Source organism: Charadrius vociferus, unplaced genomic scaffold (genome assembly GCF_000708025.1).
Source record: "Charadrius vociferus isolate BGI_N301 unplaced genomic scaffold, ASM70802v2 scaffold370, whole genome shotgun sequence".
NCBI classification, from domain to species: Eukaryota; Metazoa; Chordata; class Aves; order Charadriiformes; family Charadriidae; genus Charadrius; species Charadrius vociferus.
In genome coordinates this window covers 1,990,555-2,009,099 of record NW_009646744.1, presented here as the reverse complement: position 1 = coordinate 2,009,099, position 18,545 = coordinate 1,990,555, and the positions used below count along the sequence as shown (strand labels likewise).

The window sequence follows — 18,545 nt, the reverse complement described above, 5'->3', positions numbered from 1 at the left end:
GTATTGAACTTCAAAATTTGGTTAGAAGGCACTGTTTTGCTGACAGTACTGTCTTTCAAAGGACATGCAAAATCAACACCTGACCATCTGTAGTCATTTAAGATTCACCCATAACATTTTTTTGTAATAGAGGGGTTGTTGTTCACCTTGGCATCCTGGACAAAGGCCAGCTTCTCCCACTCTGTATTAGGCATCAAACATAAACTACTCTCATCCTCTTCTGTCATGAAATACCCTTTTGAGTTCTTAGATATTTGCTGCATTTCATGCCTCAAGAGCAAGTGAGGGTTTGCATCTCCCACTGCCATTACAGCATACGGAAGGTTTCAGTAATATGGTCCACATAGTCCTGGAGTGAGGCCATTTCAGACCTAAAGTCTTTCCAAGACCCTGTTCACAAGAGACCAACCCATGGGCGTTTTTCCTTTAGTGCTCTGGCAAGCGTGAGAGCCAGGCTTCTCCTCAGGGTGGTCTCCAAGGACGTACATGGCTGGTGTGTGGAGCCCTTGTGCCACATCTCCCATTAGTGGGAGACTGGGAAGGAGGGCTCTCCTGACGTTTTACCTTCCAACCTGTGTAACCCTGCAGGAGATAAGCATGCTTTTTCCTTAAAGATGCGGCACAAATTTTGATGAGCTCTTAATATCCTCAGGTATTGCTAGGTGAAGAAGCTAGGAGAAAATAGTTGAAGTTTCCACACTGCAGTAGGCAGTATTACAGAAGGTCAGCGTGAAATATTTCTCTACCTCCTTGCTTGAAAGTATTGGGGAGCACTGATTTACCTGGTCTAGTGTCCTTGGGTTTTCTCCTTCATTCAATCACTATTATCTGTAACTTGGGAATAAAGGCTCCGTTCAGTCTGAAAGGAGCAGTTCTGCCATGGTTTATGAATGCATTGTTTGCTCAAACATCTGAAATATATTACTCTGAATCATTAAGAGCCTTTTTTCACAATATGTCCCTGACTTCAGTACTTCATCCTTGACGTTTCCTATATAAGCATTGCTCTTGATTTATACTGAGATTTAATGATTTGCAGCGCATGAGGTATAATGAGATAGCTGTGGCTTCGGAGGGGGGATTTAAAATTACAGGCGTAGGTTTAACATGGGGCAAAGAACAGAAGTGCGCACCTGGAGACACCACTGATGTTCTTCGTTTTCAGGTGCAGTCATTGGCTTGCTGCTGGGGGACAGCCACAGCGGAGATGGGCAGGGAGCATTTCAGAGAGCACTTGAATAGTGACAGGACATGCTCCAACCTATTTGTGAGGTTTATTAAGCATTCATAGAATCATGGAATGGTTTAGGTAGGCAGGGACCTTAAAGATGATCTTGTTCCACCCCCCTGCCCTGGGCAGGGACACCTCCCCCCAGCCCAGGTTGCTCCAAGCCCCGTCCAACCTGGCCTTGAACACCTCCAGGGATGGGGCAGCCACAGCTTCTCGGGGCAACCTGCCCCAGGGGCTCACCACCCTCACAGGAGAGAATTTCATCCTAATATCTAGTCTAAGTCTCCCCTCTTACAGTTTGAAGCCATTCCCCCTCGTCCTATCACTCCATGCCCTTGTAAAAAGTCCCTCCCCAGCTCTCCTGGAGCCCCTTTAGGCACTGGAAGGCTGCAATAAGGTCTCCCCGGAGCCTTCTCTTCTCCAGGCTGAACACCCTCAACTCTCACAGCCTTGCTGTGCTGTGAACCCCTCCAACGAGCCAACCGACCACCACTTTGCCTGGAGGAATTTTCCTGGAAAGCTCATATTGCCCGTGGTGGGAGGTGAGGTTGGCTGCGCTCAGGGCGGCGCTGAGCACTGCTATCCTCTGCTCCTCATGAAACGGGGCTGGAAAATCACAGTCCTCCTTGATCTGACCTGGACCGAAAGAGCCATGTCTCTCGGCTTTGGCACGAGTTGGAGGCATTTTCATTTGCGGGATGTCCTTTTTTATAGGATCAGAGGCAATCTTCTCAGTTGCCTGCATTGGCATTTTGCTGTCTTGCTCAGTGTAGCTTTAGTAGGGGGGAGGGAGAAAATAGTCAAAAAGACAGAGAAATTAGAAGTTTGGCAAAAGGTGAAGCGTAGCTGCAAGACAAATAAAAGAATATTTGTGTGTCACCTGGTTCAAATAGCATAATTTAGCTAATGCCTATTAAATCCCATCCACCTAGGATTAACCACTGCCAGAAACACTCACTCGTGCACCCGGGGTCTTGCCAGAGACAGAGAAATCCCAAATACTTGTAGTTGAGCTGGTCGCCGTAGTGAAAACATCTGAAAGCAGAATTCTGGGATAAGATATAAACAATTCTTTCCATAATAATTTATGATATTTTGAGGGGTTTTGGCGGTACTGCTCACGAGCAGGGAGACAAGGTTTGCTCTGCTCAACGCAAGTCACTTTATCTGACCGTGCTTCGGTTTCCCATGCCGTCTTCTGGAACTACTGCACATTTCCATTGCAGCTCCACAGGGCATGAACCACTTTTTTTAGTGCATGTCTGAAGCAAGCTTCGCCCCGTGAGCCCATGATCGTGGATGGGCCCTTTTGGTATCCTGTGTCTCACGAGCCATATATAAAATCCAAACCAAACCATGTCAGGCATCATGTCTGGTGTTGCAACAGCGTGGGGACTAACTAGCTCCATCAATTACTATTAATTGTTTACCCAAGTTAATAATAATACAGTTGAGCCAATTAAAAATGTAAGATTTGAGATTGCTTTGAATGGATATAAGCCACAAAGGACTATACATCAATTAAAGTACTGCAGAAGGCTTTTCAGTGAATGCCCTGCAGGTATGTGTTGTATCATAGTGAACGAATGTCATGTTACGTTTGTGAAAATCATTTCATAATCAAAGCCATGATTTACACACTGGCTAATACATACTGCCGTGTACAAGCCAGCCACTGATCTTAACACATGTGCTAGCTGAAGGTTTTATATTCGGAATTTTTAACTTTGACATTACCATCCTGAGCAGTAGCTGCACTTTAATACTGTTTTCTGCAGTTTTCCTATCACAGAGCTATTATTTAGGTAAGATATTAGCAAAAGCAATTGAGCCATCAGCGCTGATGTTCTGTGCGAGCTAGTGGCTTTTTATGATGTACTAGTTTGTATCTGACCTTCGGTGAGTGAATTAATATATTTTGGATGTTGCTGCTGTGTCTCTGCATAGCTGCAAAAAATAGAGGGGGAGGAAGGTCTGGCTGGAGCGGGGGAGGAAGGCTCTTGTTCAGGGAGGAACACGATGAGGAGGAGCACTGCTTGAACCATTTCTGTCATTGGGTTGGTGTGATGTGCGCACGGACTTGCAGTCCGAGAGAATTTCTGGGTTTTTTTCTTAACATTGAGTGAATTGTTTGTTGGAAAAAACAGAGCATCTGGTTGATAATATTTGTGATGAACGCTGTGCTAAAGATCTTAAAAAGAAACTATCGCCAAACCCTTGATGGGATGAATATTGTTATTTGGGGCACTTGGCATATGGTGGCTGTGCTGGCAAATAATTTAGCATTAAACAAGCTTTCATTTGGCCCACTCGATTTCTGGGCTGTTGTAAATTAAATACAAGTTTAAAGATTGTGTTTGTGTTTAAGTTATAGACTTAACCCGCAATAATTCATTATGTATAGTGCAATGTGCATTCCTCAAATGTTCAGCTTATTGAGCTGATTTTAATTTGTGATCATTAAATGTAAAAAAGGCATGTACCTACTGCAGTCAGCCTAAAAAGTCAATATTCAACAGCCGTTACCAAACTGGTGATACCTAAGATTGTATTCCATTAGTGCAAGAGAAATCTCTGCGTTGTGGTCCGTAATCACCTGCATAGGGAGGAGGTGGTGGGTAGCACAGAGCCATTAATATCACATACAAAGAGATAATGAGATACAGTTGGTGGAAGTTTAGAGAGGAACAATTAAAAAATAGTGGGGAAAAAAAGACCATTTTCATAGGAAGAAGGAATGGAAATGTGCTCATTATTTTAAATACTGTTGATTGGAACGGATGACTAAGAACATGTTGCGAGAGGTTGGCGTGGCAGGAGAGCAGAGGTGGGCTGAAGGCTCTAGGGGAGAAGACAGCCCAAATGAAAGCCAAGCTTTCAGGTGCAAATTTAGGGAAATACTTCTCAGGTTTTGGCAGAGAAATTCCCAGGGTGAGAAGCGGTGGTGGCCGTCCCTGCAGAGGCAGGAGCAGGACCATGCCGCGGTTTGTTTCCATCAGCCTCTGCTGGACCCGGGAGGTGTGAATAGGGCAGGTGTCAAATCTGGAAGCTGTGACAATAGGAGAAGAGGAAACGGCCTCAAGTGGCACCAGGGGAGGTTTAGGATGGATATTAGGAAAAATTTCTTCCCCAAAAGGGTCATCAAGCACTGGCACAGGCTGTCCATGGCAGTGGTGGAGTCACCACCCCTGCGAGGTGTTTAACAGAGGGGCAGCCGTGGTGCTGAGGGACATGGGTTAGTGGTGGGTCTGGCAGTGTTGGGTTGATGGTTGGACTCGATGATCTCAAAGTTGCCTTCCAGCCTCGATGATTCTGTGATTCTATGACAGTGGGGAAAGGAGACTGGGACCAGCATGGTCCATGGGGCGACTGGAGCTCAGCAGGGACAGGGGGGTCTTGGCCAGGTCGGAGCTGCGAGCAGGCTGGAGCCGAGCAGAAAGGAGGCAGAAGGGCTAAAAAGTTCTTTGTGCCGAATAATCCCTCTCTGAGGCTGCACAATGCACTTAAAGCCAACATGTCAAAGGTGCTCACAAGCATTTCTGAAGTGGATTTAACAGTGAAGGGTGTTACAGAAAAATCCGGGGAGAAATGAATCATTTCTACCTCCAGAGCTACATTTGAATAGCTGAAAATAAGGTTGAGGATGTAAGATAAGAAAAACAAAATATTGAATAGGTGCTCTCTAAATAAGCCCCGTCCCTTCTGTGCGAAAACGGCGTAGGCTGATGGAATGCAGAAGGATGCGTGTGCCACCCGGGGATGCGGGCTCCCCCTGCTCCCCTTCCCGCCGGCGGTTCCCTTCGCGACCTGAATGTTCTTCTAATACCGGGGAAGGGGGGATATGTGACATAAGACTTATAAGCCTGAATGATAAAGAGCAGCTTCTATAAATCATTCTGCTCTGCAGATTTAAAAGTTTCAAGAAGCTGATGTCGGTTAGGACACAAAGCGTTACTGGCCACATTTGATTTTGCCAGCGTATCTTGCTTTTCAGTATGCCTTTTAATATGATAGTCGGGATGATTTGTTTTTCCTGTTGCTTTCAAGGATGCGGCATTTATCATTCTCGTATTACTGGAATTTCAGTTTCTCGCAGCAGTAGCTGCAATTCTCTGCTTCAAAGTATTTTTGTGTAATTAAATTTCAGTTTTATATGTGGGTTTTATCTGTGAGCCTCTGAGGGTTTTTAATGAGAAATCCACAGACGCGACACGCTGGTGGGTATTTGCGTGGCCCCTATTACCGCGGTCGCTGAGAAATCTTTTCAAACGTGTTATTCCTGGAATGACCTGGAGAGGTCTTTCCCATGGGGGAAACTGAGGCAGAGCAGGGGGCACTTTCTGGGAGAGGACTTAAATCCGCTTCTCCTGCGACCGCCACCGCTCGTCCCCATCTCCAGAGCTCTCTGCAGTGGTTTCCCCTCCGCTGGAGAAGCCACCTCGGTGGCCGCATGAAGCCTTGTTCTTACCCCTTCCCCACTGGTCCCTTCCAAACCTTTTGTTGTCCATCCTGCAATTCCCCGCGGAGCCCTAAAACCCGGCCGAGCTACGCCGGCTTTGAAATGCTGATTCCAAATTTTGTTCCCAAGTCCCAGCTGCCTGCCAGGCACGGCGCAGGAGCACTGATGAATCACCCGGCCCTTTCCCCGCGGTTGTTAAAAAGCTCTTAACTGCGGGGGATTCGGCTGGAAAAGGTTTAACCGGGAGAAAACCTGCTCACAACAATAGATGTGCTGATACCATGAACCGGGGGATTTTCTTTAGGTACTCTTCTTTGCTCTCTGGTTTCCCTTCACCCTCCTCTCCAGCGGGAAACGCTATTTAATTACCTGTTTTCTTTGCAAATCGCCGCCGTTCATCTGCCCGTTTGTGACTTTCTCCCAAACTTTGGTGGTTTGGAATAAGGGAAGGACAAGGGCGAGAGTGCTGATGCAGAAGTTTTTAGCCGCTCATGTATTTTTAAAATACAAGATGTTATCTGGATAAATGTCGCTGCAGAACAACCTTGCCATAACCTTCCACGGCCGTGTGTGTCCCCCACAGCCGAATTCGCACCGTTTGTGCCGGTTCGGAGCTATACATCCCCGCAGCCCGCATTGAATCGCTCCAAAGTCGGACCCGCCGAGGTGGGACCGGCAGCACCGACGTCGGGATGAGGAGAAATGCATCCTCAAGCCATGCGTTGGGTTGAGCCCCGGCGTAGCTGGAGTCTTTTATGTCCGTAATCCTGCTGTGCAGCCCGGCGGGCAGCATTTCTGAGCGATCCTGTGCAAGTCCCACATCCAGCCGGGGGTGCGTGGCATAAAATAATCTGCGTACACCCTGTAGCCACTCACTTTTTATTCGGATGGGTTTTGTTGTTGTTTTTTTTTTTTTTCCCCTGCTTATGTAACTCTAATTTACAAATGAAATGTGCTCTGATTTGATACTGCCGGCCTGGCACCCGGGAAGCTCTTCGTAAAGGAAAATCGCCAAAAAATCCTTGGAGGGAGATTGACCTCTGACTTTAATGAGGGAAAACCCAAACGGGCAGTGGCTGGAGTGGGAGGCGCAGGAGGGGGATGAAATAGCTGAGGTTCTGGCTTGGGACGGCGTGAGCAGGGGAAAGCAGAGTCCTTGCATTTATTAAGTATCCTGAGCGGAGCTACAGTCAGAAAAGATGCCAAATCCATATAATCACCACGGCTAAATTTGCAGTCATCCATAGAAAGAGCAATGAAAGCTCCGTGAAAAATATCGCTAATGCTTATTTACAGCTCGAAAGGTATGCTATCACTGATTTGGTTGTTTATGAACGCAGTAAATGTGGGAATATGAAAGAAATAAATTCCGCTGATTTTAAATGCTTGGGATTTATTTACTTTATTTTTTTAGAAACCCGTAACAGGGGCTTTAGAAGCGGTGTGGGGCTTTTTTCCAGGCTCCTTGTTTCCTGGCTCATGCATTTTTCAGTGTATCGCATTCATTGCATCATGCCGGCCAAGAACTCAAAAGTGAAATAAAAGGAGGGTGAGAGACTGGAGCAGCGCGATGCAGCCATTTTTGATGTCTCAGTGGTTTTAAACTATATGTGAATGCTTCTTGAACCCCAAATACCCTGTGGCCTGGCTGGTCTCTATTTTTGAAGTAATTTACGTACATATTACAGCGGTTCCCACAAGTCATGCTGGACTTGATGGTCTGACAGTATTTCCATGATAAACCCTAGGGGTTTATAGAGCAGCCATAAAAATGCACTCCAGGGAGAAACTTGGCACATCACCTCCTCCACCAGAAGCTATCTTTTTCTGCCTGAAATCAGGTATAAATCAGTTCAGCTGCTGTAACTTACAGAAGTTACGAGAAAAAAAAAAAAGAAAAAAAAAAGTTTAGTGGTTTCATACGGGTTTTGGTCCTCTGAAATACCGTAGTTTGAATATAGATAGTGGCTGTTCTTAAAAGTGTCATTGCCTTGAAAGAATCTGCCCGTGCTAAAGAGTTCTCCGTTTCAAAGCTAAGGAATTTCTGAAGGACTGGGAAAAACTTTTTAACTCCTAGAAATGCTGAAATAAACCTTTTACCGGAGACAACTGTTGCTTTTGTGGCAGTGAAACATCTGATGCTAATTATGTCTTTCAATTCCAGTAGGATAGAGAGTGCCAAACACAGAGAGCAGCTGTAACACCTCACATCTGTCCCAAAAAAACATTTTATTTTTTTTCCCTGGGGATTCAGTGAAAGATTTTAATACTGCTCTTCCGCAGTTATTTGGAAAGAGGCAGAGGAGGACACTATAGTATGGTTTTGACACTTCTTAAGAAAAAGACAAATCTTTTGAGTCCCATGTTTAACTGGCACGACCACCAGAAGCAATTCTGAGAGCCGATCAGACCATGAGCAATTTTACTTTTCAAATTAATAAATTGGCTGGGGAAAGGCGTGGCTGTTACAGTCGAGGCAGGACACTGTTGACACAACATGGGAATATTTTATCAAAAATTAATCATATCAACATTGCTCTCAATCTGTGGGAAATAGGAATTTAAAATAAAAACAAATGCATTTATGTAAACTGTTCTCTAAAATAGACTACTTATGCCTATTTACATAATGAATCCATCACTTACCACCCTCAGGAGATTAGATAATTAAGCACTGAACAACTTATATTTATTCATGTACTTTCAAGAATGGATGAATTATCCCTTTCTGCACAAACTAAATGTTCTCCCTCTGATTAGTAACAGGAGGGCAGTGATGGGATTTTATGATGGAAAGTGTGTTGCTTGTTTCCTCTAAAAAAATAAATAGATTGATCTTTAGAATACAGTACATAAAGAAGCTGTGTTTGGTTAAAAGTCAATATAAATTATTTTTAGCAAATTTATTACCTGTGTGAATGCGCTTAATACAAATTCATACGGGAAAGCTGGGCTTCTTTTCTTGAATGTGTATGATTTTTTGAAGGAATTTGTGTATAATTTAGATAAATATCTAAGCAGCTGTCTGAACAGCGTTTGCCTCTCCAGGTGTAGATGTTTCCAGTGCAGGTGGCTGTGGTGGAGTTGCTCACCTGAAGTTTCTTTATAATCACTGTGAGGAATTGGCCCTCCCTGGGAGCAAATCACCCTGTCCCGGGACATGGCCAAGCCAGGCATGGTCACCCAGGGCCCCACGTGGGCTCTGGAGGGGATTGAGACACCAGTGCGGAGGTGGTACCAGCCTCCAGATCTCTGAAGTTCGGGACATGTGAATCCATCTTTGCAGAGCCCGTCAAGAAACATCCCCGATTGCCATCAACTCCAACCGCTGGAAACAATGCGTGTCCTCCCTGGGAGCATTTCTTCACTCTTCCAGAGGGCTCAGGGGAATATGCAGGTATTTCATAGGAACGAGGGCAGCTTGGCCTGCGTATGGAGTCCTAATCCCTTTTAGCTTGAGGCTAGACCAGACTCTGACATGAGATTATTTTTTTGTCCCTTCATGTTAAGCTTTGTTTTATTCTACATATTCTTACTATCTAAATAATCAACTATGAACAATGAGATTTTGTAAAAGATATCCCTGCCCACAGCAGGGGGTTGGACTAGATGATCTTTGAAGGTCTCTTCCAATCCAAACCACTCTATGATATGTCAATGATGGTGTATTATGGACACAGTTGCTGAAGAAAAGTAAAAGGCATTGTAATATTTGATTGTTTCAATAGCTGCTTTTCTCTTACATTTAATCTAGAAGTCATGACCACATAGACTAGCAGAGTTGTTCAACTTGACAGGGATGAGAGACAGGGTCTTGTCCTCTGGCACCACACCAGAGCTGAGTATCGCTGGTGATTTGCACACGTTTATCCTGAGCTCCAGGACAAGGCAGGTTTTAGCTTCAAGTGCAAGGTTGGGACCTCCCTCGGGGAGTCAGAGCCTGTGGCCTTCAAGAGTAATGACAGAAGAGGGCTTGAGGTACTAAATTCTTTCATACTGCTAGAAACGTGATTGTGCCTTTTTATGACTTAGAAAACAGCACGACTAATTTAGAAGAGAATTTACAATAAAATATTTCCTGAAGTAGCATGCCCAAGGTCCTGAGGATTTATAAATTACATTAAGAACTCGAATTACTGCAGTTACAAAATAGAGCTGAGATGTGAACACTTCTACTTAGCTTTAGAAATAATTTCATTATTCACATTAATTAAGCTCATGAGCCTTAGAGCAATGCTGCATTGTGGTACCTCTTTTTGACGGAAACCAGACTCCTAAAATGTCCCATGGAGGCCAGCTGGGCAGTGGGGGTGTGACACCAGAGGCAGAACCAGCTCTTGGTGGTGTTTCTCCACAGGTTATAAAGCCAGAAGCCTCATCCCGATCACCTGTGCAGAGCTGATGCAGGAGCTGTAGGAATTCTCTGGGTTAATTAATTGTGAACAACTTTAATCATGTTCATTAACAGCTCTAATGTTGTTAATTAATAACATAAACATTTTTAGTAGCACGACTGGCTTTCCTGCAGTTCTGAGTTGGTGTTCAGAAAATGGAGTTTTCTTTTGGGGCTGGCTGACGGATCGTCCTTCACCTGACTCTGGACAGGTGAGAAGACAGCAAATATGTCTGGGCAAGACTGGCTCGGTCAACCTTAATAAGCAGCAAAATGTGATAGCATTTCTTCTGGAGATAGTCCTTAAAACAGCCAGTGTGACAGGTCTGCAAAGGCACGCAAAGCCAGGGTGATTTGTGTACTAAGGTTTTTATTAATTCATTTATTTGGCCTATAGAGTAGGGTAGAAACTAAATCACGTGCCAATGCAAGTAATTTATAAGCATATTATACAGTGCTTTAAAGATTCAGACCCACTGTGAACTGCCCTTCATTTCTTTTAATCTCTCTCTGCAGTGACTAATTAGATGACCACATCTCTTCCCAGCGTCTCCCAAAACAGTGTCACCAGAGTCACTCTTTGGCTGGCCAAATCTCATGTTCAGTTGTGTGGTTATAAATACATCCCACCTATAACATGGTCATTTTAAAAGCCGTTAGCTGCAGTCGGCTCAGATTTAAGAGGGTCTTAAATTTGTCTCCCCTCTCTATTCAGAACCAAATACATCTCATCAAAATTGTTGGGGGCAAAAATACCTATAAAAGGTATACCCTCTTTTTTCCTCTGATCCATTAATTGTTTTGATTTTTCTTGATGAAATTAGCTCCTCACCTGAGAACGTATTTGGCTAGAGAAGACTCTTTTCATCTATTGAAACAAATGCTGAAATCCCATTGACCTTCCTGCTGCCATATTGGGCCACGAGGCAATAAGCGATGCAGTGCGCAAACTGCAGGACGTGGGGAGCAGAGTGGAGGCTGAAGTTTCCATCCCATTAAATCGATCCTGACTTGAACCGCTGCTGGAGAAACACCATGTGTTTAGGGCTGTGTTACCCATCCTTCAGCTCACAAAGGAGGTCTCTTTGCTCAGGAGCGTTAAATTGGGGGTGAGAATCTGTGCTTGAGACTTTCTTCGGAAGTCATCCTCCCATTGCTCCACACAAAGGTACGTTTTTGGTTCATTGTCTCCTCACTGAGAACAAGTTACGGGATTAAAGAAGTATTGCCTTGTCCCCTGATACAGTTTGTTGCTCCATATTCTGTTTCAGCAAGGCAAGATACCCATGAACAAATGTAGCAATGATTAAAGGTGGCGACAATGTATTAAAAAGTATATTTTCTTCAGATTTAAGGGAAAAGATCTAATTAACGATATTAAGCACTTTTTAAAGTGTGAAATCTGTTTCTGTATGTAGTGTAGCATGAGCAAAGGCAGGCAGGCAACCCACATTTACTATGTAAATTATCTCCGCGCGGTGCTAAATCAATGAGCTTTTCTCCATAGATGCTCATTCCAGGTTGCTCCTTATAATGACCTCAATTATACATGTCTTCATTGTGAAATTATGATTGCCTTTGGCGGGCTGCAAATGACAGCAGAGAAAAAAGATTTCCATGATAAAACAGCACAACAAGTAATACCTGCTGGCATTAGCATGCACAGCTCGCGAAGGTGCGCTGCGGCTCCGGCTCAGCACCTTAAGAAAAATAAAATTGGAGCGGAGGAGGAGGGGCCAAGGAAAATGTTTGACAGTATCTTGATGTTTTTAGCAAGAAAAGGAATTAGTAAGACTTCACGTTCTCAAACGTGTCGCCGTGGGACCCGGTGTTGCAAGAAATTTAACGTAAGAGCATGAGAATGGCTCCGCTTGGGTCACCTGAGGTCCACAGCGCTTCACAGCCTCTCTTGGACTCAATGTCATAGGAGAGAGAAAAGGTGTCCAGTCGGACAGAGCGATCCTTCTCCTCAATAGCCTCTCGGCGCCGACCGCTGGCATGCAGGGAGTGATAGGATGAGGGGGGATGGCCTTAAACTGGAAGAGGGGAGATTTAGGTTAGCTATTTGGAAGAAGTTCTCTCCTGTGGGGGTGGTGAGCCCCTGGGGCAGGTTGCCCCGAGAAGCTGTGGCTGCCCCATCCCTGGAGGTGTTCAAGGCCAGGTTGGACGGGGCTTGGAGCAACCTGGGCTGGTGGGAGGTGGCCCTGCCCAGGGCAGGGGGTGGCACTGGATGGTCTTTAAGGTCCCTTCCAAGCCAAACCATCCTGTAATCCTATGATCCCTCACCCTCCTGAGCTGGGGAGAAGGGTTTGAAGACGGCTCTTCCCTCATTCCTGGAGCTGCGCAGTTGTCAGGTGCTGAGCTGCTGCCGTCACTACTGAGTTTGCCGTGTCCTGGCCGCCTTTCACTGACCTTGATTTTGTTCTGCGTTTGGTGCAGTACCTGATGAAAGATTACTCCCGGGGCTCTGACACGCAGACACGGTTACACCCATTCCTTCATAAAGGTGGTTATTACGAAGGCTTTACCTCTGTCTTGAACTACTAAAAGTTGAGTCAAAAATGATAGCATCTCATTCTCTGATGATAGCATCTCTCCTTGATGGCAGAGTGGTTGGCAGGAGCCTTTTTTTATTTAGACTGAGGACTTGCTTCAGCTGAAGTCCCAGAGAAGAGTACCAGGTTTGACACAACTTGATAAATATCATCAGCTCGGACCGGTACTGGTTGAATCTATTGAATATAGAAAGCTGTTTTGCATGCATCATCCTGCAGAATTTCCAAATGAACATAAAATTGCTTGATTTTAGGACCAAATTCCATTCCAGCCTGTGTTCTGCAAGTGAGCGCACTTTGAATATTACCCATTTGTTCTGTTCAGTTTTATATGCCTGCTAAAAAATCCTTTTATCTCCTAAAGGTTTTTAAAAAGAAAATGAACAGTGTTCAATACTTAATCTAGAGGTTCTACACAAAATCATTATGGTGACTTGAATAATTTGTACACATAATCCAACTAGCACCAAGTGCGTCTCGGCTCTATAATTTAAGAACAAGATACTGAGTTTTTAAAAACATTTTTGAAAAGCCCAACCCTTGCACCCTCTTGGGGAAGCTCTGTTTCCTCCCCGATGCACCTGATTATGTAGTGAAATCTTTTCTATTGATAACAGTAAAGCAATGACTAAAGCCACACAAAATAGTCCTGTATTAGTAAGAAAAGCTTTTAGATGTTAATAAGATGCCCTCAAACGTACTGGTAATAATATGCCTTCAAACATTGTCCATAGAAATACTCAGAAAAGGAGTGTGTTTGTATTGTTGAAGTGGTCTGTACTAATTACACGCTTTAGTGTGAAAAGTCATCTCTTGGCCTGATACAGATCATCCAAGAATGGTGGCTATGCAAGGTGTCTTCTTAATTAAAAGTTAATGTATTTTTCATTAGTGTGCTTCTAAAATGTAAAACCAAAACCTCTTGAGCTATCATTTGGAAGACGGGCAGGGAGCCTTAAATTCTACTGCAACGAAACACTCAAAAAAATGTTGCTGAAGAGGGAGCTGATGGGAGCCCAGCGTGAGCCGGGGAACTCAAGGCAGTGTGAGAAACAGCAGAGGGAATTAAGGAAAACAGCAGTAAGATGAAAAAGCAATTCTCTCGTAAATGAATGACCCTCTGTTTCATTTCTCCTCAAGAAAAGATGTCCTCATTAGCCCTACTCCATGCTACGAATTATTGTAATTATCAGTTCTTTATCCTGTCAAGTGCACTCCAAATATTTTATTCAGAAAAGGAGCTCTCTTTTATGCGGGAAATAACAATGTTATTGGCCCCTGTGTGCTGTTCACCCGCTTCAGGCAGCAGGATGAGGATGGTGGGATGGGACATCACCACCCCTGTGGCCACAGACAGTGGTCCTGCACTGCGGCGGCGCCCAGCTCCTTCCTCCAGCAGGTACCGAGGGCAGCGCCGTTTAATGATGCGTTATCTGTTCTGGCTTTGCTGCTAACCTGCTCAGTGACCTTGGGTGGGTCCTGTTCTCCTTCCCTCCCCAATCTTCCTCCATCTCCCTGTTTGGATTTTAAGGTTTCGGGTGCAGAAACTACTCAATGGTCTGACTGGTTCAGGCTCTCTTCTCATTTGATGCCTGTGGCAGCCACCACAACCCAAATAATAGCAGTGAGTTGGTCAAACATTCCTACTTTTGATCAACCGTATATCAAAACTATGGCTACCGCTTCTTTTCCACAGCTCGTGCTCTTTCTGAAATAGCGATAGGCGTATTAACTGGGAGAACGGCGAACAGTTCTCCGACACGACGTGCAACGCTGTATTGATCTTTGCAGCCCAAAGTCAGCCTCAGATCTACAGCGGCAAGTACAATTTGTGGCACATTCAATTAACTTCTCGCTTAGGTGGGAGAATCAGGAGGAGAAAGGACGCAGAGCTGTTGGGGCACTGCTGCACGAGCAAGTTGTGCCCTGAGCGTTCCCAATCGGTTGGGAGAGCAGTGCGCTGAAGTGAGTCCTCCCGGACTTCCCAAGGCTACTGAAACCCACCGAATATTTTAGTGAACAGATTTACTGCTCAAGATGTGTCAAAGCAATTTTTCCATTAGAAAGATGGGGAAAAGATGGAAAATTAAGCTTGCAAAAGTAGGTGCTGGTTTTCTTACTTCTATTCCCTGCATTTCCGTAGTCTAAGGCCTGGAAAAGAGTGCAAGATTTTGCTACCAAAGCTGTTAACTTTTAAGGCAAAATCACATCTTTCACTGTGAACTGACGCGGTAATAATGAGTGGATTCACTGAAAGTCAGTGCTTCTTCAGAGGGCTGGAAGAAAGTAATAGAATCACAGAATCATTTAGGTTGGAAAAGACCTTTAAGATCATCGAGTCCCACCATCACCCCAACACTGCCAAACCCACCACTAACCCATGTCCCTCAGCCCCACGGCTGCCCCTCTGTTAAACACCTCCAGGGGGGGCGACTCCACCACGTCCCTGGGCAGCCTGTGCCAGCGCTTGATGACCCTTTTGGGGAAGAAATTTTTCTTAATATCCAATCTAAACCTCCCCTGGTGCCATGTGAGGCCGTTCCCTCTTGTCCTATAACCTGTTCCTTGGGAGTAACCTCCTTTCAGGTAGTTGTAGAGCGCGATAAAAGCACACATAGGATTTAGGTTGTACCAGTGCTGATAGATACACTGTGATACGCAGATCTTGTGCGGGTAGTAATGACGAGAAGCAATCAAGCAGGATGAAGAGTATTTTTGGCATCTGATGGGAGGGAGTAACCTGATCCCATATGCCATTTTATAGTGTCGGCACTGCTTAAAGTGGTTTTTCCCAAAGCATGTGACTTTGGGTGAGGCAACGTTGGTCTCTTTGATCTGTTTTACCACAGTTAATGCCAGCAGACGTGAGGAAGGGGGGGCCTGTGACCAGGAGAGGGTGATCCATTCCCCAGTCCAAGTTTCTTGAGTTTGCTGAAGCGATGTAACACCAAAGTGCTGTGCAAGTTCCCCACTCATCTCAATGGGGCGGTACCTTGAACGACTAGTTTTCAGCATTTATACATAATATAGTTTCATGGCTTTCTTGTTGCAGAGCCTTTGAACGAGAGTAAGCAAAAAATCCCATCGTGTGAATGATAACATTGTGAATGCGGCAGCTTTGACAATGTGGTCTGATTGCCCCACTGCTGGCTCACTGCCGCTGAAATGCGTAATAACGGCAGTCTGCACCCACGGTAATTCTGGTGTCAAACCTCTTACCTCTCTGTGTGGCCACACATGGCAAAATACGCAGACATGTCTTGTGAGCGTTGGCCAGAAGGAAATGATGTGACATTGGTGTGGTTCCAGAAAGATGTTAGTGTGGTTTTCAGTAGGGCTTTCTGCCTCGGGTGTTTCTTTTGTGTGGTACATGTAAGTAAAAATAAGTGAATTTTTTAATTTAATAACGTATGCGAAAGCGTCTCACTGCTTGGATGTAAGAACATCTGTATCTTAGATGCCGTATGTGGCTGCATTTGGTCAAGGAGTTTTCATGCTTGGTGACTTCCCAATATTTGGGCAATTTAAAACTGGGTTTATTTATATTTCGGTGACAACATTCTTACTTAATTGTGCTTCAAGGAAAGAACCTGACTCATTCTTGTGCCTTTTCAAAGCACCGTAGCAGGAGTCCCCTAGAGAAACAAACCCAGATGGTCTCAAGCGGGAAAACCCTTCTTTGTCCTCCTGTTGCTGACTCATTTGTAGACTTAACTATTGCAGCCAGGCTGCCAGAGGACCCATCTGAGTGCCCTAAAGCCACAACTACCGCTACGTGCCTCAGGAAAATGATGTAGGGAGTAAGGTTGGGCCAGATTCAAGTGCTGTGTCTTACTTGGCTTTATTGTTTGGAGGTTTTTTTATAACATAGATATCCATCTCTATGCCAAAATCCCTCAAAGTTATTCCTGGAGCAGAGAGGCGGAGCGGGGAGAAGGGGAACACCTTCCTTTTGTAGTATTTGGTTTTATTCCCGTTTTGTTGCCTTTTGCAGAGGTGGTTCAGCTGAGCCTGCCAGAGGACCAGAAGATCAGCATTACCACCATCACGGTTGGCCTGAGCACCGTTCTGACATGCAGCATCCGCGGGGCGCTGCGGCCCCCCATCATCTGGAAACGCAACGGCGTCATCCTCAACTTCCTCGACCTGGAGGATATCAACGTGAGTCCTGAATTACTCTTGCCATTTTCTTTTTAGGGCACTGAATATGACTTCATTTAACAGATGTTAGTTTTAAGGGAACAAGTTTTATCTCATTATTATGGAAAACTGGAAGCTGGTTGTGGTATTTTGGGTTTATGTGAATATGTCTCAGGAATAAAAGGAAAACAACATATATGCAGCTGAGAGCAGGGCGCTTGGAACGTGTTGTTATGAAATTAAAACTCAGTACTGTAACAACCCAGTGCTCACATAGCACTGGTACTTCATCCTTTGGTGCTCGTGCAGTTTGGTGCAACCTGTGGTCCACAGACAGCAGCCCTGGAAACCCAGGACTCTGGCAGCTCTACAGACCTCGGGGATCTCATTCCCAGTACAAAGAAACAGGTTCATCTAGAACATGAAACAATACGTTTATGGTCGGCAATGAAATTTCTCCTCTATCTAAATCAAACGATACGTTTTTGTCTCTGTTCCTGCCTTTTCACTTGCCTTTCATCCAATTTCAACTCTCGTTCCTCGGCTACTATTTCTGATGACTGGTTTAAAATATGGGATTATTCAGCAAGGTGTGGCAATCCCCTCACAGGAAGGAAGATTAATCTCTTTTAATTCGCAGTGCTGGTCTGATGTGTGAGTCACAGTTTGTAGTAAAGACAATACCTGAATAATGGTATAAACTTATTCATTTATTAATAACATTTAATTACAGAGAGAGTGGAAAGTAGTGTACAAAAAATATGGTCTGTATTTCATTTCTCTTTGCATTAAAGTACACAGTAAATCAGGTTTTATTTTAATTACACTACAGCGAGAGTTGATTTATATTTTTGTTCAGCTCTTGTTAATTTGATAACCACTCAGTTCAGAGTTGTTACAGGTAATACTGTAGCTCCCTAAATTGTTGTGTATCCAGGATTGCTGAAACGTGAAAAATCTTTCTTTTACTCTTCTGCATTAATACATTGAAATTATGGCACGTGGGACAAAAACATGCACTGAAACCCTATACATTATTTGTTGACCCTACCTTAGCAGGAAAATCATGTGCGCTATGTATAGGTGGTTACTGTGTGCACAAACTCAGTAATTACAGCCGTCTAAACATTCTTTTCTTTTCATCAAAGCAAGTATTGCCCTTTCAAAATGCATTTCTTGGAGCATGACACTGAAATGCGACATGAAACCAGCCAACACCCCACCGCAGGATCGGCACAGCGCTGTACAGGAGCCGTCACGGGGATGCTCAGCATTGCCCAGCCAGCCCGAAGCCGGTGACCTGACCAGATTTCTTATAGACATCCGTCAGCGCCAGGGTTAGAATAATGACCTTTGGGTCACTGGCACTAAAAATACATAGCAACCGGCCAAGCTGCCGTGCGGAAAGCCAGGCGTTCCCTGCTGTAGTGGGAGCGTGGTGCAGTGAGCCATGCAGGGGGTTGACCTGGCAGCCTACTGCCCGTACCGCCTTGCGCGAGTATTCTTCAGAACACATCTATTCCTTGACAGGGATTAATCTTAGCAAAGATTACACACACTTAGTTTAATCTGTAGTGAGCAAATTCAACAGCTTTGTGTGATCAGAGTCTAGAAGGAGCCTTTCCTTTTGCCCTTATATTCGCTAAATAGATGTGAGACGTGTTTGTAGGCTCAGTTTCGTTGCTGGGTTCAAGACTGAGCTGGGGTTGGAAGCAAGGTTCAGCTGCTCTGAAAACTTACTTCCACACATTCTGGAGGCTGAAGAGC

The 18,545-nt window shown here is 44.8% G+C and overlaps 1 protein-coding gene across 2 annotated transcripts in view; it reads left to right on the top strand.

Annotated features, from left to right (window-relative positions):
* Window positions 1-18,545, top strand: part of FSTL4 (follistatin-like 4) — a 242,366-nt gene that overhangs the window by 184,387 nt on the left and 39,434 nt on the right. For both annotated transcript variants that reach the window (XM_009890835.1, XM_009890828.1), the window contains exon 6: window positions 16,633-16,799. In XM_009890835.1, the coding sequence (XP_009889137.1) occupies window positions 16,633-16,799 (167 nt within the window). The remainder of the gene's footprint in view (window positions 1-16,632; window positions 16,800-18,545) is intronic.